This window comes from Carettochelys insculpta, chromosome 13 (assembly GCF_033958435.1).
Source record: "Carettochelys insculpta isolate YL-2023 chromosome 13, ASM3395843v1, whole genome shotgun sequence".
Classification (NCBI taxonomy): Eukaryota; Metazoa; Chordata; order Testudines; family Carettochelyidae; genus Carettochelys; species Carettochelys insculpta.
In genome coordinates, this window is record NC_134149.1 from 21501884 (window position 1) to 21525305 (window position 23422).

Here is a 23422-nt window from a genome sequence, read left to right on the forward strand (position 1 = left end):
TCTCGCTTAAATATTTGCATTCCACATTGTTTCCTGGATACAGGTGGAGAGCTGGACTGATATGTGACCGGCTACAGTCTTCTAATCCAGTAATTTGCTTTAAAAACAGACTTTAGAATCTGGCTGAATCAAAATTATTTGAGAGAGAGAATTGAGTTACATGTCTTTATACCTCATTCTGATACTGTCATCTAGTTGGGTGAATCACCACGGTGCTTACGTTTGTGTATAGAGCTGTTCGGGAATTTTCAAAAATGAACCAGTTCTCAACAGCAAGTGCCCACAACTTTAGTACTCGTGAATGGAATAGTGGGGGAGAGAGTGTGAAAAACTGTAAGAACACTTGCTTTACAAATCCAGGGAACTTACTAAACAAAGCTGACTGCCCATTGTTTTAAGGACAGTTAAAATTCCCTGCCAGTACTTAAGATGTCATGATGGTTGTATGGTTAAGCACTCAAAAGTTAGAAAATGCTAACGTGAAACTGCACACACACAACTTTAACTCTGCTCCCTCATGTGCCTGTATTTCAAAGGCTTGGCTACACAAACATTCAGTTTGTGGCAAGCTGTGTTGTGACTCTAGGAGTCACTAGTTTGCCATGTACTAACAGTCAATGTGGACCATGCTGATGCATATTAACAGTTCATTTCTTTGCTTTGGTCTAGTCCAGTTTGAAGCTAGATTCATACTGCCTAGCTTGCCATGTACTAAATGTTCATGTAGATAAGCTCTGTTTTAATTACACAATCATATACTGTTTCCTCAAATAAAGAAACATTATTCTCCATCACTACATAAAAAATGTGACATCTGGTCTTTATTGACTTAGTTTTTATAAGATAAGATAAATTCTTTTCTCTCTAAGGTAATCATTTTGTTAGCGTCCATGAATTTACTTCACATACCTGATTGCAAAGGAATTTTCAGTCAGCGACGTAGCCTTCTTCAGACTGATAAATCTGTGAAGCTACCTTATCTGTAAATTCTGTTGGCCCAACTATGTCATCTAAATGAAACTATTTCTCTGTGTTGAAAGTATGTATAATCAGATGGCTATTGTGTGCTTTTCTTATGCAAGATTCTTGTGGGTTCTGTTTGTCTGGCATGCACACTGCTGCAAGATGACCTGTGTGTACCTAAGATTATAGGGAAAAATTAGGATATTGTATTATTTGAGAAATGCTACATGGTCATGTAACTAAAATTATATCTGATCATGAGTCCTGAGTATAACAACTTTACGCACGAAAAGCTCTCCTACTTCATAGGTTTGTCTTTGTGCTCCAGAATCATTGTAACTCAAAGCTGTGTATTGGGTATCCAAAAGGGGGCTCACGGTGTTGTACAATGCAGCCAGTGGCTGGATGAAGCTTTAATACAGACATTCAGTCCAGAGAGATTACTGTTCCTAGTACACTGTGTTCACCTTGATTTGAGTGTCCAGACTAAACTGGTTGTTGCTACATGTATTTTCTGCCATCTGGATCATTAGGTCAGGGGTGTGTAAAGTGGGGGGAGTGCCTCCTCCAAGAAGGGGTGTGAAATTTCAAAACGGGGGTGGGGTGCGGCAATCAGTTTGCCCCCCCGTGGGAGCCTTCCACTGCCTCCCGCAGCTTCTTTCTGGTCACCTGCCCTGTGCAGCACTCGCTGCCTGTCTCCCTGGTCACTGATGGCAGAGAGCCAGCTTCCTTTCTGGTCCTGCACCCCACCCCAGGGAGCCCTTCTTTGCCTCTCAGCAGCTTCTCTTGGCTCAGCTGTCCTGTGAGCCCCCCATCCACGCCTGACACTGGGCCAGTCAGAATGCACAGAGGCCATGAGGCAAGCCACGGGGCAGCTGGGGTGTTACTGGCTTGATAAGTTACTCTCCTGGAGTCCCTTGCTGTGGTACCCTTCTGGGGTCCTCCCCGCAGCACCACTCCCCCTGGAGAACCCCATGGAGCCTCCCAGCACCCCCTTCCCAGGTGCCCCCCCACATCCCTTCCTGCGGTCCTCCCACAGATGGGGTGGGGCTAATTGCAGAGCCGAAAAGAGGGGCCTGACGTAAAAAGTTTGCTCACCCCTGCAGTAGGTAAAGATGTGGGTAGGTGCAATCTGTTTGATTGTATTGGCTCCGCTGGTTCCTGATAAGTTGCTGGGGAAGATTTGAGTGCATCTGTTATAAATAAGTCTTCCAAATACAGCATTTCCCTTCCTTGTTCTTATTTCCTCCAAGCTGGTACCATCTTGTCAGGTGCATTTGGAAGACTTAAAAACATCTGTCAAGTAAAAAAAACCCTCTCCCTCCAGACAAAGCTCAATGTGTAAAAATCACTTGTTAATCACCCTTAGAAGATATAGCAGTGAGACATGGCAACTTACCAAGAAAGATACACAAAAGCTGGTTGCATTTCATCACAAATCTCTGAGAAGCATTTTGAGAATAACGTAGAGCTAGGAAGACAAAAGTTGCAAAAATTACTGGACAAAGCACCTCTCACAAATAATTTACAAAAGAAGACATCAATGGCTGGGGCATGTGCAGAGAATAGAAAAAGAACACTTAACAAATACCATCTTTGAATGGAATCCGGAAGACACAAGAAGAAAGTGGAAGACCACAAATTACATAGAAATGAACAGTTCTGAATGACATCAGCCATCTCAACATGAAATAGGAAGATTTGGAGAGACGGGCAGTTGATAGGCAAGGATGGCAAACATGGATAGGTCAATGAGTAGCAACACATGGGATGGACTAAAGTCTATGGTCTGCTTATAAATAAAGTCAACACCATTAGTAAAATCAAACAGAAGAGTTTTATTTCTTCCACTTTTATTAGTAATGAATTATTTTATATGGGGCATTTTAAGGGACCCTGACTGGAACAAATGGCAGACTGAGAACCACTGTCTACTGACAAATGAAAATATTAGATATAGTCACACACACGATTGCAATTTGTGATAAGTACAAGGATCAAGTAGAATACTTGAAATAAGTGAAGCGTAATTATGACAGCCGTAGATATTAGAAGTAAAATAAGGTAATTCAGTCTCTGTGTCTAGGACTGGGTACACTGGTTCTTGGAGTAAAAGAGTATATTGGGGGTTAGGGTAGGTAGATGATTGCCCCAAGATGCTCTCTGAAGAGATAACTCAGTATCCCTCTATCCTCTACAGACGTACAGTAGAGTCTCAAGATTTGTAAACTTAATGTTCACAAATTCAATTACCTGCGAGCAGCCGCTTCCCCCAGGGCTCTGGGCAGGAGTGCTGCCAGCCAGGCTCCAGGTGGGAGCCATATTCACGAAATTCAGCATTCGTGAGGGGGTCTCAACATGGAACCCTTTCACATGTTGAGACCCTACTGTATCTTCAGATCCAACAAGTAGTATGAAGTTGAATTCATACTACAAAATAGGTGGCCCTATCTTCCCTTTCTGCTAACCTAGGAGGTGTAAAATATGCTAACTTTGCTTAAGAAGGGAAATGGGAAGTCAGAAAGACTACAAGAAGGACTCCAGCCCTCACAGCTGGGAATGAAAGTTATCTATATTTTGGACAACTTTGTTTCTTCTTTTCACTTGCTACAATTTGATGCCTGTGGAAGAAGCACCTGCCCTTGGGCCCTAGCTAGAGAGGGCTTTGTTTTATTTTGTGAAAGCACTAATGAATACAGTGCTCCAAGAAAGCCGTAGTTATTAACGAGAACACAGAGTATGCAGTGTCTGTTTTTACTATGGGGAAACCTGGGTGCTCTTGCTCTGCTACTTTGCAGTGCATAAATATCTTAGAGACATTTACTTGGTGTGTTTTTTAAAGTATATATTTTCATTCAAAAGTATCCTAATGCTTACAAGACCTGTCAGAGGCATAAGAGGCTTTGACATGTAATTAATTTCTCTGGAGCTTTCCTGTAAGACCTAACCTACAAGCCTCATTCTAACAGTGCACTTATTTACAACACTGCTGCAGAAAATCAGCTCTCCCATGGTAATGGAGGTTTTTTTCCCCCTTCTCCTGTCTATAAAAAAGCTTTCAGTCAGTTCTGGCTACTGCATCTCTTGCAGTCTTTGCTATCTGTTTCAAACACAAGTAATGGGTATGCTAATATTGGAATTGCACGCTGGGTCTCATAGGGGAGCTACTCACCTTCCATATGTTTAGCTTTAAACTAAAACCCAGTTGCAGTCTTAACTGTGGGGCAGAAATCACCACTACATCATCTGCCTACCTAATATGGACTTCTGTTTGTATATAGGTTTGTGTATCTGAAGTCAGCTTCACAAATAGTGATGATAGCTATAGATCAGTTTCCATTTTATAGGCAGTTCCTAGCCACAGTAGAATATTTATTTTACAGGGTAGATTTTTGCAGGGTTGGAGGTGTGTTTAGTCTCAGAGGATACTACTGCTATGTGGGAAAGTAGAACAAGGAGATCCACATCTAGCTGTGGACATACATAGCAGCAGCCAGATACTAGATGACATGGCTGTCACCACTCAGTTAGTTTTCTTTATTTTCATCCACTGTACACACTTGCAAGACATCACTGAGACCAGCACTGCTGTGCCTGAAAATGCTGGGCGAGATCACCCCTCCTCTCATTGTAAAATCTGCTAGAGGAGCCGCAGGGGAAAGAGGGGAGAGCTCTCCAAAGATCCTGTTACATAATCTATCCCAAATCAGTCATTTGGACAGAGCAGGTTTTGCCCTTTGTGGAACAGGCTACAGGGCCCTACAGTGAACATGGAGAATTCCCACTGATCTACAAGAGATTAGGGTCATCTGTGTAGAGGCACTGGGTCCTTCAACCTGCTCTAGCACATGGCAGCCGCCTGCCCGATCATCAGCCAAGGACTTCTGGCAGAGCTGGTGTTTTCACAGATAAGATCACACATCCCAGGTGATCTGATACATTTCTCGTAAATAACTGTTGCACTAAGAGGTGGTTGGGAGAGGTGTTTCCTTTGCCTCTCCCTGTCCTGTCTGCTCCTGACACTAGACTGCCCACTTCCGCAATGGTGACACTGCAGTCTTGGAGCAAAGAAGTATCTGACCCTCCCAGTCTGAAAGGGAGTGGATGATCTGTAAAGTGGTCAGTGACAAGCATGAGCTGCAGTTGAGGGGTGAAGGGCATCACTGAGTCTAATAGAGGAAAAGCAAAATAAACTGGCATTTTCAGAGGGAATTACATGTGTGCACAAATTCTGCTCTTATATGTGCATAACTCTAGAGCATTTCTATTGAAGTCAGTGGAGTTTCACTAGTGTAAAACTGACGTCAGTGGAAGCAGACTCAAGCTCCACGTGCTTAGTAACTGATCACGAAGCTAGCACTTCAGGCTTTTGGATTATCTGGTTGGAGACAAATGTAAAAAAGTCATCTAGCTATTTTATTCTTGTAAATTGGGATTGCTTCTTCCTCCACCCTAAGTGTAATTTCAGCCCCTGCAAAACAAAGGTAGATTTTAGCTGTGCTTTCTGCTAAGCATGTACTGACAAAGAAATAACTTTGAAGGAAAAGGATTTCTTTGAAGGAAACTGATCAAAGGATTTTACAAGATAACGTTCTATATACATTGCAATACCATTATTGCCCACAGGACAGAGAGACACTGCGCAAAATGAAGACTGTTTCGAGGACAGTCTTTGTGAGACAATAACACTGATCCTGTCCAACAGAACTGAGTTCAGGAATGTTGCTTTCATGTCAGCTACCTCCACTCCCGGAATACCAGATGACATAGGACCTTTTGAGCATCCCCCTGGTTTACAAATCAGAAAAAAAATCACATTAGTTATTTGACTATCTGATTTGGATAACAGCTGATGGAAAGTTTAAATATGAGAATCAGTTTCACATCTCACATTGTTATCTTGTCATTCTCCTCAACTCTCAATTCAATGGCCTGCAGCTTTTGTATAGCTCATTAATAGGGCCAATGGGAAGGTATAGAATAACACTGCAGGGTTAAAAAAGTCTGGGCATATTTTCCCAAGTTTGTTGTGGGAAAAAATATTCTTAGGGTCATACATGTACACACCTACATTAAATCCCGGTGGTGGTGGTAGGGTCTTTTTAAAAAGGCCTGGGATCATGTTGTCCATACTTGCCAGTGCTTTGTGTCTGGGTCAATATTTTCTTTCTGGAGAAATGTGGCATGCACTCTGAATGACAGATTCACTCACATGGGGTGGAGGTTGACTGTCAAAGAACTGACTTCAGCTTCTCTGTCCCATGCTGATTCTCTCCTGTGCAGGTCAGAGAATCACCACTACAGACTGAAGAGATGATGGCACTTCAGACAAACAGGGGCATTTATTACAGTGTGCAGCATTCCAAATATATGATCAGAATGTGAGATCATCTGCACATACATACGTATATGTGGTGCTTTGAAATGAGCAAGCATTTCCAATATCTGAGGTGTGGATAGCTGAATGTGCAATCATCCAACTATACTCACCTGTAGTTATTTGAAATGAACAATCATTGCACATTTGTCTTCCACCCAGAAACCACAAGAGATGGACAGGATAGATTTGTTTAGTGTCAATCCATGATGTGTTTAAGCTCCTTACCAATTACAGTACCCCTCCTACCAAAGAGTCCTCACACAGGAAGCGACCCATTCTAAAGAAGTCAAGCTGGCTCACTTACTACTTTACATGCTGTATCTCCTGAGCACACGTTTAACAGGCAGGAGACATTAGGCAGACTGTAACTGAAAAATGTAGTGCATCTGTCATACTTAAATATTAATCTTCCTAAAATTATGTGCACATGTGCTAAATGATACATAGTTGGGAAATTTTACTAAAACTATATGGTGTCTCAATAAAATACATCAGTAGCTGTGTGGTCCACTTAACAAAACATTTTAGCAGCCACAGCAGTGGACTGATGTGTTGGAAATGGTGTTGGTGTCTGTAAGCTGGGAGTATCTTTTGAACTAAGTCATACTCTCTGGGGAGCCACTGAAATTTGGATTTGCACTGATGTAAAATTTTTGGTGATAGTGAAAATATGTCAGAAAATGCAAAGAATATGTGTTACTGATGTTTGTTATTCTTCTGGGAAGAAAACAGGGACGTAGCTTTTTAAGTCCATTGACATACATTGGACTGGGGGAGATTTTAGAATACAGGAGTGAAAATGTTTTTTTTCTTTTTTCCGCAGTTCTGAGAGCTTATTTCAGGAATTTGAATGACTGCAATTATGTTTTTGGAAATGCATAGGTTGACCAGATGCAGCGGGGCATGGAATGAACAATAAGAGGTTAAATTGATGGATGACCAACAAGATAAGGATTGTGCCTCAGAAGACCATGAAACTATCCTGATTAATGGGGTGAAAGAAAATGGTAAGGAAATCTAATTACAGTGCATGACGCAGCAGTGATAACAGCAAGCCATCCTATTTTCCTAGTTCGTGTATTTAATTTCTGAATTTTGCAGACATCTTCAAAATGTAAAGCAGTGGGGCAGATGGATATTTTGTGCAAATATGTTGCTGCAGCTATGAATCTTCAGTTTTTAAACCCTAAGCAACAACTGCTGCTTTTTTCCCCACACATATGTGTATGCCCACACACACACACACACACACACACACAGATCTGAATTGCATTTTTTTTTTGTAACTGCACATGCTGTTGTGATCATTTTGGCAGCATGGCCCCTTCAACTTGCTGCCCCAAGATCACATTAGAATTCTAGGCATATCGTCTGTGCATCAACACATGCTCCGGGTGAAGTCATGATCCTGAGAACTGCTGAGTAATTTCAACTCCGATTGAAATCAGTGGAAAATGAATGGCATCTTTGAGGAACATGCCCAAAATTTTCTATATCTAGCTTTGTCTTCAGTATTTTCATAATTGCATTAAAAAACAACAATTAACTAAAAATATTTTTCACTGCTATGTTTCCCTGCAAACCTGATTAAAATAAAAATTCCTTTCAGCTTTTTCTGAAGTTATTTAGCCTTCAAGTTCCTAGCCCTGAGATAAAAAAATTGGCATTTTTGTTCTTTGGTGCATCTCTAAAATTTATTTTATACATGTTCAATGCATATTTCTTTTAAAAAATGTTGTTAGCTTTTAATCTTTGACTGTTTATATTTGGCCCAATTGGCTCATTGAGAGCCCAGTCCTGGTGGTATAGGCTCAGGCCTTATACCGCATCATATCACAATGAATGTGGTAATTATGTTACTGCACAAGTCTGTGGGTGCAAATTCTACTCTCTTCCACACAGCTATAAATCCAGAGTAACTCCGGATAGGTGAAAAGAAGGGGTGTTTCCTGGTAGATTAGTGAGAAATGAAACACACATTTATGATTTCAAACATGACAGAATTCAGAATATATCTGTCAGTTTCAGCTAATCTTATTCTTCATCAGATACATGCAAACAGTTTGTAAAGTAATAGTGGGTGACAGTTGCTCGAGCTACAAAGAGATTTCCTGGCCATTATGCCTGTGCCTAATCTACTATTACCAAGCAGAATCAATGGCTACTTTGCCAATAGAAAGTGATTTGATTTGTAGTATCTGATACTACTTCCATGAAATGCAGGTAAACAGAAGTAGGAAAATGTCTTAATTAAATGCTTGAGTATAGAAGTGAATTTTCTAAAGGTTTTGGCCCAGATCTTCCAATGCTCTGCAGTCACATAACCTGCTTTTGGTTGAGCATCATGTCCTGAGGGCAGTGTATTTGGCTATGTGAGCATCAATACAAGGTAAGGGATTGTGACTCAATTCTGATGCCATCCTCTCCCTCAGAGAACTCGGATATGAAATTGCAGAACTGCAGTATGTAACTATCATCGCTTAAATCAGCTTCTATACAAGGGGACTGGAGGTTAGTTAATGTGATACCCCTTCTTTTAAAAGGTAATTCAAAAGGTGGCAAAAACAGGCTGATAAGCCTAACTGTGGTTCCATGCAAATTTGCTGAAATTATAAGAAGGAATGGAATTATCACACACATAGATGAACATGGTATGTTGGGGAACAGTGAGCACAGCGTTTGTGAAAGGAAATCATGCCTCACCAATCTATCAGAATTCTTTGAGGGGAGTCAACAAAAATGTGTATAAGGATGGTCCAGCAGATACAGTGTATTTGGACTTTCAAAAAGCCTGTGACAGTATACCTCTGCAAAGGTTCTTAAGCAATGTTAGCAGTTTTGAGATAAGAGAGAAAGTCCTGTAAAGGATTAATAACAGGTTAGAAGATACGAAACAAAGGGTAAGAATAAATGGTCAGGTCACACATTTGAGAGTGGTAAAGAGTGGGGTCCCCAAAGATCTGTACTGAAATGAGGGCTGTTCAACATATTCATACATCATCTGGAAAAATGGGTAAACAGTGGGGTGGCACAATTTGAAGAGTATATAGAATTACTCAAGATAGTTAAGTCCAAAACAGACAAAGGAATCTCAGAAAACTGAGTGACTATGCAACAAAATAGAAGATAAAAATCAGTGCTGATAAACAGAGCCCTTTGCAGATACAGAGTTTGGATCCTCATCTGATATGTGATCCATGAACACTGTCAGTGGATATTTGCAGATTTTCAGGGTGCTATTGATAAATGCAAAGTAATGCATACTGGAAAACTGAACCCTGACTACACACCCAAAATGACAGGAGCTAAATTGCTGCCACTCAGAAACAGAGATTTTGGAGTCCTTGTGGATAGTTTGCCAAAAACATATGTTAAAGGTATTGCAGCAGACAAAAAAGCCAACAATGGTAGAAGACATTAAAAAACAGAGAGATAATATGACATAATAGCATAACACCACTATAAAAACCCATAGTGTGCTCATATCTTGAATACTGTGTGTAGTTCTCTTTGCCCTATATCAAAAAGTTATATTAGAATTGGAAAAGTACAGAGGAAGGCAATAAAAATGACTAAGGATATGGAACAGTCTCCATACGAGGCAAGATTAAAAAAAAACCTGACTTCAGCTTGAAAAACAGATGACTACAGGTCTATAGAGATCTATAAAATCATAGCTGGTGTGGAGAAAGTGAATAAGGAAGTGATATTTACTCCTTCACAAGAACCGGGGTCACCCAATGAAAATGATAAATACTGGGTTTAAACAAACAAAAGGATATGCTTCTTCACACAGTACACAGTCAACCTGTGGGATTCATTGTCAAGCAACGTTGTGAAGGCCAAAACTATAACACAGTTCAAAAAAGAATCAGATAAGTTCATAGAGGAGAGGTCTATCAATGGCTGTTACCCAAGATGGTCAGGGATACAGTCCAGTGCTTTGGGTATCTCTAGCTTCTACCAAAACCTGGGAGTGAATGACAGGGGTATGGATCATTCAGTGATTGCCTTGTTCTGTTCCTTCTTTCTGAAGCACCTGGCACTGGCCCTTGCCTTCTTTCCTCAATAACAAGCAGGATGTCTTCATGTTACCCTTCTATTTGTGAGTCCATTGATGGCTGACCAGCTCAATTCTGGAGCTGCAGGTCTTCGCACAGAAGGGAGGGATGCAGGGAAGTTTTTGCCATTCTTTCTGCCTTCTCCACCTCTCCTCCTCTTCACTACAGCAGGACTTCTCAAATTGCACCACCCCCTCACAGATTACCACTTTCTCCTGGGGGTGGTTCTTGGCAATGTTCTCCCAAGTATTGACTCTGATGCTCCTCTTTTTCATGTGTGCCTTAAGCACGTCCTTGTATTGCTTCCTCTGGCTCCAAACATGACTGTAAAATCACAGCTGGAGAAAGTGAATAAGGAAGTGGAATGAGAAGCCTTGGACACTGTCTGAGGATAGGATATTGGTCTAGAATGATGGACCATTGGTCTGATCCAGTACAACTGTTCTTATGTACATATGTTCATTGTGGTGTTAGCCAAGGCTTCCCCATATCCTACAAATCCCTGAGTGCTGAATTGACCTGTTGCAGGGAATTCAGTGTAATTTACAGTTGCCTTTAGATAGTTCTAACCTACAGCTACGGATTGGCTGGGCAAGAAGCAGGCTCAGAACATGGGGAGTACAAAGGAGGCCTTTTTTGCACCTGTCCCTCTATTCAGCTATATGTCTCTCTTCCTGGCTATGGATGAGTATCTTGGCTATTATGTTTTCACACAGCTTTTGAGTTAACCTGTATATCACCATAAAATACCAAAACAATATTAACATTGTTACCAAAAACTGTGACAAAAGTCAGAAAATCCATAGCTAAATCTGAAATGCTCTTCTTTGCCCTCAGCCACTCTGTTTATTGAAGCCAATACAGTCTATTGGGTAAATACACCTTTTAATTGAATATGCTTTTAACTTGAGCACTGTACAGTCCCTAGAAAATCCTTTTTTCAAGATTTGCACCTCACAGGAATCAAGCTCATTTTCACAGGTGTAGATCTAAAAAGGCTAGATCTAAAAAGATCTAAAAAGGCAAGGCTTTGAGCCAGGCCTAACCAGCTAGCAGCTCTCCCTATAAGAAGGGAGCTCTCAGCAAACACTGTGAGCAGCAAACGGGGGGCAGCAGCAAACAGGGGGCAGCAGCTAACAGGGAAGGGAGTTTGCCTCTGAGAGTTCGCCGAGGGAGGAGCCCCGTGTTTGTTGTCGTTTTCAGGTATGGTGTTCCACCTGTGCCCTGCAAGGCAGCACTATCAAGAAAAGCAGTCTCTGAAGAGAAGAGCCTGAAGAGCGATGGGGGAAGGTGGACTTGGGAGCACTGAGAGCAGCTGAGGGGGAGAGGGGCCAGTGTAGTGAGGAGGGCAGACATGGGAGCAGATGGGGGTAGTGGGTTGGGGAGGGTCCTATGGTGATGGTAGCTGGGGGGGGCGAAAGGTGGGGAGGAGGGTCCTGGGGATATGAGGTCATTGCTCCACAGGGAGCTATGGTGACTCGTGGTGACAGGGAAGTATGAAGTAGTGGGATCCTTAACCACATTCTCCACACCCCACTGCCTTGTGGGTTATCCTGGGAAGGAGCAAGGCTAAGGGAGTAAACCCTGACAGGAAATCTGGAGTGGAGTCCGAAGGTGGTTCAGTGTCAACTTCTGGCACTGTCCCGGCAACTCCTGCAGCTGAGCTGGTACCAGACGTGGAGGTTATCCTCTCCTTTGGACTATATCAGTAAAGCCGAGAGGGGGACACTGGTGTCTGGGCAGCCCAGAGTCTCCATAAGTGCCCAGGCTCGCGCCCGGAGAGGTACTCCGGCATCGCTGAACAGCGTTGTGTCAACACGGGAGGCAACAGATACCAGTTATAAGCTCTTGCTCGATTGACGTAGAGAACGAGCGCCAGGGGTTGCCTTCGACGGTGGGAGAGATCCTCACATCTCACTGAACAGTCACCGCCCGCCTCAAGCTGAGCAGCCCCCAGCCAATAGGGTACTGTCCCGCCACAGTTCACCTGCCTTGCTGGGTGCGTGAGGCTTAAGGTTCCTGAACCTGACAAGTGACTGAAATTTGGGCACCAGGCAAACCAATAAGAAAATCAACAAGAAATGAGAAACATCAACAGTTTAAGCTTGCTTGCTGGAATGTGTGGACCATGCTGACCGGCTTGACTGAAGATCTTCAGGCCATCAGTGACACCCGAAAGACCGCTGTCATCAACGAGGAACTGAAGAGGCTCCGAGTTGATATCGCTGCACTGCAAGAGACGCGACTCGAAGATTCGGGATCTCTAAAGGAAAAGGACTACACCTTTTTCTGGCAGGGTAAAGCCCAAGAAGAACCCAGAGAGCATGGTGTTGGCTTTGCTGTCAGAAACACCCTTCTACAAATGGTGGAATTAGTCATGGGCGGATCAGAAAGACTTCTTCGGATCACGCTTCAAACTTGCGCCGGTCCCGTCCACCTGATCAGCGCTTATGCTCCAACCCTGTACGCCACACCAGAAGTAAAAGACAAGTTCTATGATGTGCTTAGTGCTGCTGTAGCGCAAATACCTGCTTGTGAACAACTGTACATCTTCGGTGACTTCAATGCAAGAGTTGGAGCTGATTAGGCCTCATGGCCTTCCTGCTTAGGACACTTCGGTGTGGGAAAAATGAATGAAAATGCACAGCATCTCCTTGAACTGTGCACGTACCACAATCTGTGCATCACAAACACATTCTTCCAAATGAAGCCACAGCACAGAGCGTCGTGGAGACACCTGCGCTCGAAGCACTGGCATCAACTAGACGTGGTCATCACTAGGCGTAATAACCTCAAAAATGTCCTTCTGACACGCAGCTATCATAGTGCTGACTGTGATGCAGATCACTCGCTAGTTTGCTCCAAGCTCAAGCTGAGACCCAAGAAGCTGTACCGCTCTAAACCTGCTGGAAGGCCCCGCTTTGACGCCAGAAAGACAGTAGACTCGGAGAAAGCTGAAAAGTTCAGAGAGACCCTCCAGGAAAATCTGCGCAGTGGCCCTGGGGGCGCCGATGTGACATCCAAATGGCGACATCTGAGGGATACAGTTTACAACACGGCCTTGTCAGTGTTTGGAAGAAGAGCTAGAAACACGAACGAATGGTTTGAAGCTAACTCCGATGAGATGATTCCAGTCATTGAAAAGAAGCATGCTGCACTCCTGGAGTACAAACGCTCACTGAGCCAGAGTACCCAGCAAGCACTTAGAGCGGCCAGAAGAACAGTACAGCAGACAGCCAGGCGCTGGGCCAACAACCACTGGCTCCAGCTATGCAGCAGCATCCAGACCTGTGCTGACTTTGGTAATCTCAGAGGAATGTACGAGGGTATGAGGAAGGCATTAGGACCCACCCAGAACAAGATGGCACCTCTGAAATCCAAATCTGGTGAAGTCATTGCTGACAAAGCCAAACAGATGGAGCGCTGGGTTGAGCACTACTCCAAGCTGTACTCACACGAGAACGTTGTGGTTGACACAGCCCTCGATGCCGTCAAGCTCCTACCAGTAATGGACGAACTGGATCAGGAACCGACTGTGGATGAACTGAAGAGAGCCATCGACAGCATTGCAGCAGGAGAGGCCCCTGGCCAGGACGGTATACCACCAGAGGTAATCAAGTGTGCTGCGGACACACTCCTGGAACCCCTACATGAGCTATTGTGCCTGTGCTGGAAAGAGGGTGAGGTTCCACAGGATATGCACGACGCTAACATTGTAACGTTGTATAAGAACAAAGGAGACAGAAGCGACTGCAACAACTACTGTGGAATCTCCCTCCTAAGCGTCACTGGTAAACTGTTCGCTCGCGTCATCCTTGGCAGACTCCAGAAGATTGCTGAGAGGGTGTACTCCGAATCGCAGTGTGGATTCTGGGCAGAGAGGTCTACCGTTGACATGGTCTTCTCTCTAAGGCAGCTGCAGGAGAAATGCAGGGAGCAGAGGAAGCCACTCTACATAGCCTCCATTGACCTGACCAAGGCCTTTGACTTGGTCAGCAGGGATGGTCTGTTCAAACTGCTCCACAAGATAGGCTGTCCTCCACGGTTACTCAAGATGATCCAGTCCTTCCACGAAGACATGAGAGGAACTATCCAATATGACGGCGCTTTATTGGATGCTTTCAGAATCAGGAGCGGCGTCAAACAAGGATGCGTGCCTGCTCCGACATTGTTCGGGATCTTCTTCACACTCCTCCTGAAGCATACCTTTGGATCTTCAACAGAGGGCATCTTGCTGCACACAAGATCTGATGGGCAACTGTTTAATCTTGCAAGGCTGAAAGCTAAGTCTAAGGTGCGGGAAGTCCTCATCAGAGACATGCTGTTCGCAGACGATGCTGCTGTAGTGTCTCACACAGAAGACCAGCTTCAAAAACTGCTGGATCGGTTCTCCAAAGCGTGCAAGGACTTTGGGCTTACCATCAGCCTAAAGAAGACAAACGTACTCGGTCAGGATGTTGCTGAATCCCCATCAATCAGCATTGACAACTATACGTTAGAGGTCGTCCACAAGTTTGTTTACCTCAGGTCCACCATCACTGACACCCTGTCGTTGGGCACTGAGCTAAATAGGAGGATCGGAAAAGTGGCCACAACTCTGTCCAGACTCAGCAAGAGTGTGTGGAACAACAACAAGCTGTACACTCACACCAAAATGCAAGTCTACAGAGCCTGCATCCTCAGCACCCTCCTTTATGGCAGCGAGACTTGGACCCTGTATGCCCACCAGGAAAAGAGGCTGAATGTCTTCCACTTTTGCTGCCTCTGGCGCATCCTTGGAATACCATGGAAGGACAGAGTGACCAACACCGCTGTCCTTGAGCAAGCTGGAATCCCAACCACGCACACCCTCCTCAGGCAGCGTCGGCTCCGCTGGCTTGGCCACATCCACGGGATGAATGATGGAAGGATTCCTAAAGACATCCTGTATGGTGAGCTAGCCTCTGGCAAAAGACCTCCTGGATGCCCCCAGTTGCACTACAAAGATGTCTGCAAGAGAGACCTCAGAGAGGTAGACATCGATCTGGACAACTGGGAGGAACTAGCAGACGACCGCAGCAGATGGAGGCAGGGGTTACACAAGGGCCTTCAGAAGGGCGAGATGAAGATCAGACAGCTAGCAGAGGATAAGCGAGCGCACAGAAAGCACAATAAGGACTTGCCAGACACCCACCACATCTGCAAGAGATGCAGCAAGGACTGTCACTCTCATGTGGGTCTTCATAGTCACAGTAGATGCTGTAAATGAAGCCCTCAATTGAAACTATAAAGGGCGCGATCCCTAGTCTAGGCAGACTGAAGGATGCCTACTACTAGATCTAAAAATCTGAGATTATACAGCAGGCAGCGAGTGCTTTAAAACTGAGTTCCCATTGTCATTTTAACTCCCCCCTGCCACCCTCTACTCCAGTTCATGTCTTTGTAACTTGCACTAACGTATTCGTTTGGGCCTCAATTTCCCATACTTAACTGTTAACTAAAAGTTGATTACTCTTAGCTCAAAGTTGGAGCTGAATTTGTTCGTATGTTTTGAAGTTAAGGGAACTGGACCCAAAGAAAACTCTCGCATAGTCCGGTTAAACTTCTTGCACTCTTCAACTAAAAAATGGCTGAAATGAGGAACTCAGAGGTGGGGTTTTTTCAGTCCTCTTTTTAGGAAGGAAAAGCAACCCACATTTCAGGGAAATCAGTTCCGTAAGGTTTAAAGCTATATATGTTTAAAAGTAGAGTATAGTATCCCTGTGTGTATAAAACATTCCATTTTCACAGTGACCCCGAGGTGACATTACTTGGAATGGTGGGTGCATGCCAAATGGCTTAGCTGTAGGTTGCTCTTACCTAGTGAAGGCTTTAAAGCCAAAAGTGGCTTAGCCCTTAAGACTATCAACAGCGTGGAGCTGCCTTATGGTCTTTGAGCCTGATTCTGATTTCATATCAATTTTACACTGAGTTTCACAGCAACAGCTGTGCTCCTATAGCACATTTATTGTAGACACAGTGACAGTGTGGGAGGGGTTCTCGCATTTCTGTTGTTAATCTACCTCCCCCAGAAGTGGTAGCTGTGTCGATTGTTGACCTTGTGCTGTCTACAACAAGAGTTAGGTCAGCAGAACAACCTCTCTGAGGAGTGAATTTTTCACACCCCTCAGACATAGCTATGCCAATGTAACTGTCAATTTGCCCTGAGATGCAAAACCTTTAAACCCACCCTGCTGTTGTTGATTCAGGAATGCTCTTTAGGACGCTGCTGCAGGATGTTCATAGAAGTATTAGCTAGTGACCACAGTTTTGAGATTTTTGTATCTCAGTAAATCCAGAAAAAGGCAGAGCCCACGGCTATTCTTCTTCCTCAAGGTCCCTGCAGGCAGCGGCATGGTCTGCATAAGCAATTTACCTTAGTATAGCCACATCTTTCAGGGGTTTGGAAGATCCACACCCCTAAAGAAAAGCTATACTGATCTAATCCCTGGTGTAGACAGCACTCAGGTGGTGTGTTCCACTGACCAAGTTTACTGCCTCGCAGGGAGGTGGATAACCTATGCCAACAGGAAAACCCCTCCCACCTCTATAGATATCTACACTTAAGTGCTACAGTGGTGCAACTGCATTGCTGCAGTGTCTTAAGCATAGATATAACCTAAGTCACTGCAGAGCTAGTTTGCAGGGAGTGCAGGGGATATGGAGATACAATTCTGGACGCCTGAAATGTGGATCCCTGAACAGCCACAGAAGTTATTAAATAAATGCACTTGTGTGCAAAGAGCCTGATTTCTGCCTTGAAACCTTCATCTTTTGAGTTTCTTGACTTTTGTGTCCTGGTTTTCTCATCACTAATGGTGCAGTAACGCATTTGGTCTTTATATTGTATTTTATAGCTCTGTGGGTGTATACAATTATACACTATGGGCTAGATACCGAGCTTGTGTGCACTGGCATAAATACAGCAAATTAGTTGTTTCCCATCAGTTTCAGGGTAAAATAAATACTCTTGATGCGGGTGCATTGTAGATTGCATGGATACCAAATCTTTCTATATGCACAAGTCCTTTTACAGTGTTTGTCCTTTTCCTCGCTCTTTGGACTATTTCCATTTGACTCATACTTTTTTTTTCTTTTTTTTTTTAAATAGATGCATTGTCGGTTACATACTTTTATATTTGGTACTTCAGTGTTGGTCAAATTCTGCCACTTTCACTAGTGTCAGGTATCACAGTTTGTCTTCACGTTAATAGAAGAGACCATTTATTTGTGTGTGTATCATTTTTCTTCTTATTCAGATATCAGTGCATGTTCAAGGATACAAAAAAAATAAACCCTCTAGATGTCAAAGGTCTGTATTCATATTTTTTTCTTTTATAAGGGACACTATCTGGTTACAAATCTTATTTAAACTAATTCCTTATATCTGACACTATAAAAGCATGTTACTGATTACAAAAATGGAAAGGATTTGAAACATCTAATTTACTTTTTATGACATTTGTTTTACTTTTTGCATTTCTCTGGGCTTGAACAATGCCATATTTAAAGAAATGTAACTTTGTAACTCTTGAGCGCTAACAATTTGCAGATGTGTTTGCAACCCACATCTTCAAGAGACTAAGTATCTGTTTCCATTGTAATTACAATTTAGAAAAAGGCTAACAGGAACATTTTTATTAGACTTTGATTTTTTTGCAACCTACGTTTTACCCAGATTTGACATAACAGTATCCACTTTGCAGCACTTTTTAAATAAACAAATATCAAAGGTATTTTAAATATAACCTGTTCACCTGCTAGGAGGGTAAGGGGGTAGCATGTTTGCATTTTTGTACATCACAACATTAGTTAGCAACATAAATTAAACATTTCTGTCTAATAGGAAAGATACTGCCATTTTTCAAATAATTTGCAAACATCGTCTCCCAAAACATAGCAAGAAGAGGGGAAAAGAGTCAGATTAGAATCCCAAGGTTCTTAAATTAACTCTCTCCTTTTCCCTCCCTCCCTCCCTTTTTCTTTCAATTCCTCCAGAATCACATGACCCAGACAGTGATGAGAAGCCTTGCACTGCTGCAGATGCTGCGGTTACATTTTCAGCCTTGACAATAGCTCAGAAGGAAAATCAAGTGTGCCACCGAGTGCTGCCGCCTCTGACTTCAAAAAAGCCCTGTTTGTTGAGCCCTTCTTCTCCTCTGAGACTCACTGATGTACCTGAGCACACTTCAGATGACTCGTCTGCACATGCTATTTCTCTTACATCTTGTGTTACAAAGGGCATGAGCTCCTGGTCTCTGCCAGGCGATTGTGAGAAGGCTCCATTCACAATTATGGAGCCTGGAGGCATGTCAGCTCTGACTGGTGACTGCTTGATGCAGCCAAGCCGGACCTGTCTAGGCTGCTTTATTGAATCAAAGGACGGCATTGATGCAGAGCCGGGAATAAGCTTGAAAGTGGGTGATATAAATAGGGATTATGATACCTGTTCAGTCTCTGATATAGGGATTCACTGCATGAGCACAGGAGAAACCATGAGATACGGGGATCAACTGCTTTCAGACCAGCTTTTAAGCTTCCCTATGCATAAATCGAGGGCGGCAGACAAAAGAGATGCAGAGAAATCTGACAGTGATTCAGAGGACCCCACTCAGAAAAATTATTATGAGGGATTGCTATTAGACAAATGCAATGGTGAGGAACCTTTACTAACAAATCCCAACCAGGAATGGGGCTATTTTGAATCTTTCATTAGTGAAAGTAAAATTGAGCTGCTTGACCTTTGCTCCAAAAACGAGCTTTCTGTAAACCTGTTTTCTGAGGAGGATGTGGATAATTATATGTTTGATGATGATGATTCAACTTTGGGAAGTGACGTCTGCTCCTTAAAGATTCGATATGAATCTTTCCAAGACAATGTGAGGGAGAAGACCAATGCCTTGCAAGAGGATGCCCAGTTCAGCTTTTTTCCCAGCATGTTCGGCAACTGCACTAAAAGGGACAGCAAGAGCGCCCTGAAGAGGGGAGCTGGTGGTGCTGCTGATCCTTCCCAATTCAAATCTGAAGAGGGCATCATTTGGGGTGAAGAGGAGGACGACGGAGAGGAGGAGGAAGGGGAGGAGGAGAAAGCTGCCTTAAATAAAATTTGCAACAGTACAGAAGTGGTGCAGTATATAGGCCCCAAAAGGAGCCACTTCTTAGACTCTGTGAATTCCACAGAGGACTCCGGGGAGTTCAGTGATGACAGCACCTGCACAGAGTCCTCGGATGATGTGCTGCGGGATATAAAGGACTGTAGCAAGTATCTGTCCAGAGAACATTCTAATTCCTTCATTCAGCAGAACTATGGGCTGCGGGCAAAGAGGAAAGTTCGATACAGTGATGATTACTTGTACGACGTGGATTCCATCGAGAGCGAGAAGATTCTGGATAAGAAAGAGTGGCTCCCGGATGGACCCAAAGAGGAAGATGATGATGACTGGTGCCCAAAGAAAAGGCGAAAAGTCTCTCGCAAGGAGCCCCCAGTTATCATCAAGTACATCATCATTAACAGATTTAAAGGGGAGAAGCATATGCTGGTGAAGCTCAGTAAAGTCAATGCCAATGAGACAACTGTTACCCTCAGTGAGGAACTGCTCAGCAAGTATGAAAAACTGGCCCCACTGAAGGCCTTCTGGCAAGAGAGGCAGCAGAGCCGGATGGAGTATCTTAGATCATCTCTCTATCACAAACAGAATTTCTATCTCAACGGCTCAGATGCCTCATTCCTCCCTCACCCAAGAAAACGGAAATGCAAAATAGCAAACAGGCACAGGATTCAAAGAATTAAAGCCATCGAGCAGCCAGTGAACAAACTGGGCGCCTGCTCCTCTGATCAAAAGCAGCCTTGCAGCAGTAAAGAGGATGCAGGCCTGAAAGGGATGCAGGCATTAGCCATAGCTACCCCCAGCTGTGCAAACGGATTACATTTAAATGACATCACAGGACTTGCCTCAGCGAAGTACAAATCAGAGGAAAGGGAATATAAGGGGACAGAGAGGAAAGTGTTGCGCCGAATCAAATTCAAAAGCGAAGCCAGGTTGAAGTGCAAGAAAATCAAAGCTGCCATAAATATGGGAGAAATCTCCCCAGCTTTGGAAAATCAGGACACAGCAGCTAATTTGAAGGATGAAAATATACCTTGTGTTTCAGAAACCTCCCATATTTCTGAGTGCCAGGAGGATAAGGTTGATAAAAATTCTACCTTCCTGCCAGCCACCTGCTCTCCAGACAAACCTCTACCACCTTCTAATATAACCACCAATGTACCCCTTATCCCCGGGGGGTATCTGCAGACATTGTTAGATGCTTCTGATTTGTCAAGTAACACTGGTATGTCATACTTCACCCAGCATCCCTCTGAACAGCAACATTCCCTTCCGAGCATTGAGCAGGCAGACAAGCACTTCTCTGCTCTGCAGACAGCCCAGAGTTGTGTGCTGTCCCCACCTTCAGAATCTGAACTGCAGCAGTCACCTGGCCACTTAGAAATTGAACAGAGCAACTTCAATAGCATGTGGCCAGCAAACAAGGCTACCAACAGCAACCATCAGGATTTTGCAAGTGACTTGAGGGAGGTTTCTGCATTATCAAATGAGTTTGGTAGCTCAGCGGGAGCAGACAACCTCTCAGCCTCTGGATACAGTCAAGTAAATCTGAATAGCAGCAAATTGCTGTACCAAAAAAAATATATGCCGGATAACCAACAAGTGCAGTCTGATGATTCTTATCAGTCATGTCATTTTAATAATGGAGAGGGGCGCTTTCATTTCCAACGAGGTACACTAAGTACAGATGATGGCAGACTCATTAGTTTTGATTCAGTGGGCTCATTGTCAGTTAGTTCGAGCAATTACAGTTCTTTGAGTCTAAAGTCTTGTGAAAAGGATGGTGAAGACGATATTAATGATGATTTCTTAGCCCACTGCAGTCCCAAGTTAGTGATCCAACAGAGCATAGATGAAATAACCCCTTTGAAAGAGTCTACGGACCTTTTAGACATCTCTAACTTCACACCTGATAAGTTCCGGCAATCATCACTTTCTGAAATGTCTCCTCCAGACACCCCCAACCTTTCCCCTCAGATAACCGTGTCAGACACCAAATCGCTAGGCAATCTGAAAGGTTTTCAGGATAATACTCAGACTGTGCTAAGCAATACTGATAAGGTTAAGTGGAACTGTGGGGTTCTCCAGGCCCAAGATCAGGCAGATAATGGGTTTACTTTAAATAATCATCAGTTTCAGTTCCATATGTTCAATGATGAAGATTCTGTTAGTCTCCTTGAAAAAAGTCCATGCTTGTCAACATTTAATGAGCCATCTGGTCAAATTAGCATCAATAGTAAAGTGTCAAAATCTAAGAGGAAAAGTTCATCCAGCAAGAATGTAGGTACAAACCAAAGTTCCCCCCAGAAAAACACAAGGAAAAAATCTCCTAAAACTAACAAAGGAACTGATAAACCACAGAGTAAGAATCCCAGGCAGACTCCCAAGTCAACAAGAAAAGGGAAAAATGCAGCTGGAGTCAATGGTGAAAAGGTTCAAGCAGTTGGCAGCAGGACAGTCAATCAGTTAAATAATACAGCCTCGACGACAAAGGCACTAGCTGAATGCATTCAGCACCGCAGTCCAGCCTCTGTTAAGATAGGGAAGCATAATGGACTATCTGGTGAATGGTCACTAAGAAAAGACAATAGTACAGGCTGGTCCGACACTAGCATAGCAAATACTAACAACCTCCTTGATGATGATCAAAGGGAATTTGAGGAACCTTCCAATATTTTATCTAACATTGCATCTGGAATGGCAGATGTTCAGAGATTTATGATGGCCTCAATTGAGCCCTTGTGGGGGCCTGTAGGCCATAACAGTGTCCCAGATATATTCCGGTCACCTGAATCTAACAGCCTGAAATTGAAAACTCTTAAAATTCTGGCAGGGACATCACAAGAGTCCAAGAAAAAGGGAAATGGTAATTCCCCAGGAACTGCAAAGAATCACAAGTCAAGCAACAAGGGCTCCAGCAAAAATAATGGCAAAGCAACAACTTGTGATCCCAGTCACCCCAACTGTTCATCTGGGTACAATATAGACATTCACTCTCCCTTTTTTGATAAAAGCTATAGTAACCTGAGCACTTTAGGCAATAATGGACCTACCCATAAAAAGCTGTACCGTCATAAATCAAGTTCTAAATCACTGAGGGATGAGAACTGTAAAGTAAAGCGAACAGACCGTGAACAGACCCATAAGGACCCATCTGTGACAGCTTCTTTTGAAAAACTGAGGTAATGCTGCACCAAACTGGCTGGAATGCACCCTTAACTTTCCTACTACCTGCTAAGCCCGCTGTTCCTCATTTTTTCCTTTCTGAAAGCAAAAGTTGCATGAAAGAGACATTCCCCTTTTACAGTTGTTTTTTTTTTTGTGTTTTTTTTTAAGTGCATGAAAATACTTATTACTTGCAAGCTACCTAAAAGAATGACCAATTTTCTGGCTTGGCTGGGGTTAAAAAACTAACAAGGCTACTCTTTTCTGCTGTTTGGCTTCTTCAGTTTTTAATTACTTATTTATTGAACAAACAATGTGCTCTTTTTAATGATTTTGAAAAGAAAAGACTTTTTTGGAACATTTTGTATAAAACAAAACACAAAAAGAGGTTATGCATCCAAAAGCCAAGATACCTAACTAAAGACTCTTTAGTTTGAAAATGAAAACTCATTCATAATTGAGCTTGATGTGGCAATTTTGAGTGCTTTCTAGCCCCCTCTGCTGTTTATATCATAACCTGTATCATAAAGCTTCATCTACTGTATCAGAGTTTAAAGCATATAATCCTATTGTGGTGATTCCACACGAGCTAACTAAGATGGCATAAAATGTTTGATTTTTCTGCAGGGAATCAGACTACATTCTTCTTAAAGCAGAAACAACATTTTTGGTTTTACCTGTGTTTGAAGAAGAGACTCCTTTTTCTAGAAAGACGTTTGATGTTTGGG

The 23422-nt window shown here is 43.2% G+C and overlaps 1 protein-coding gene across 1 annotated transcript in view; it reads left to right on the plus strand.

The window, feature by feature from the left end:
* Nucleotides 1-23422, plus strand: part of NEXMIF (neurite extension and migration factor) — a 276454-nt gene that overhangs the window by 247908 nt on the left and 5124 nt on the right. The window contains 5 exon segments of the mRNA XM_075008038.1: nt 7226-7350; nt 17682-17708; nt 17711-17734; nt 18421-22711; nt 23322-23421. Of these exon segments, the coding sequence (XP_074864139.1) occupies nt 7275-7350; nt 17682-17708; nt 17711-17734; nt 18421-22711; nt 23322-23421 (4518 nt within the window). The 5' untranslated portion in view covers nt 7226-7274.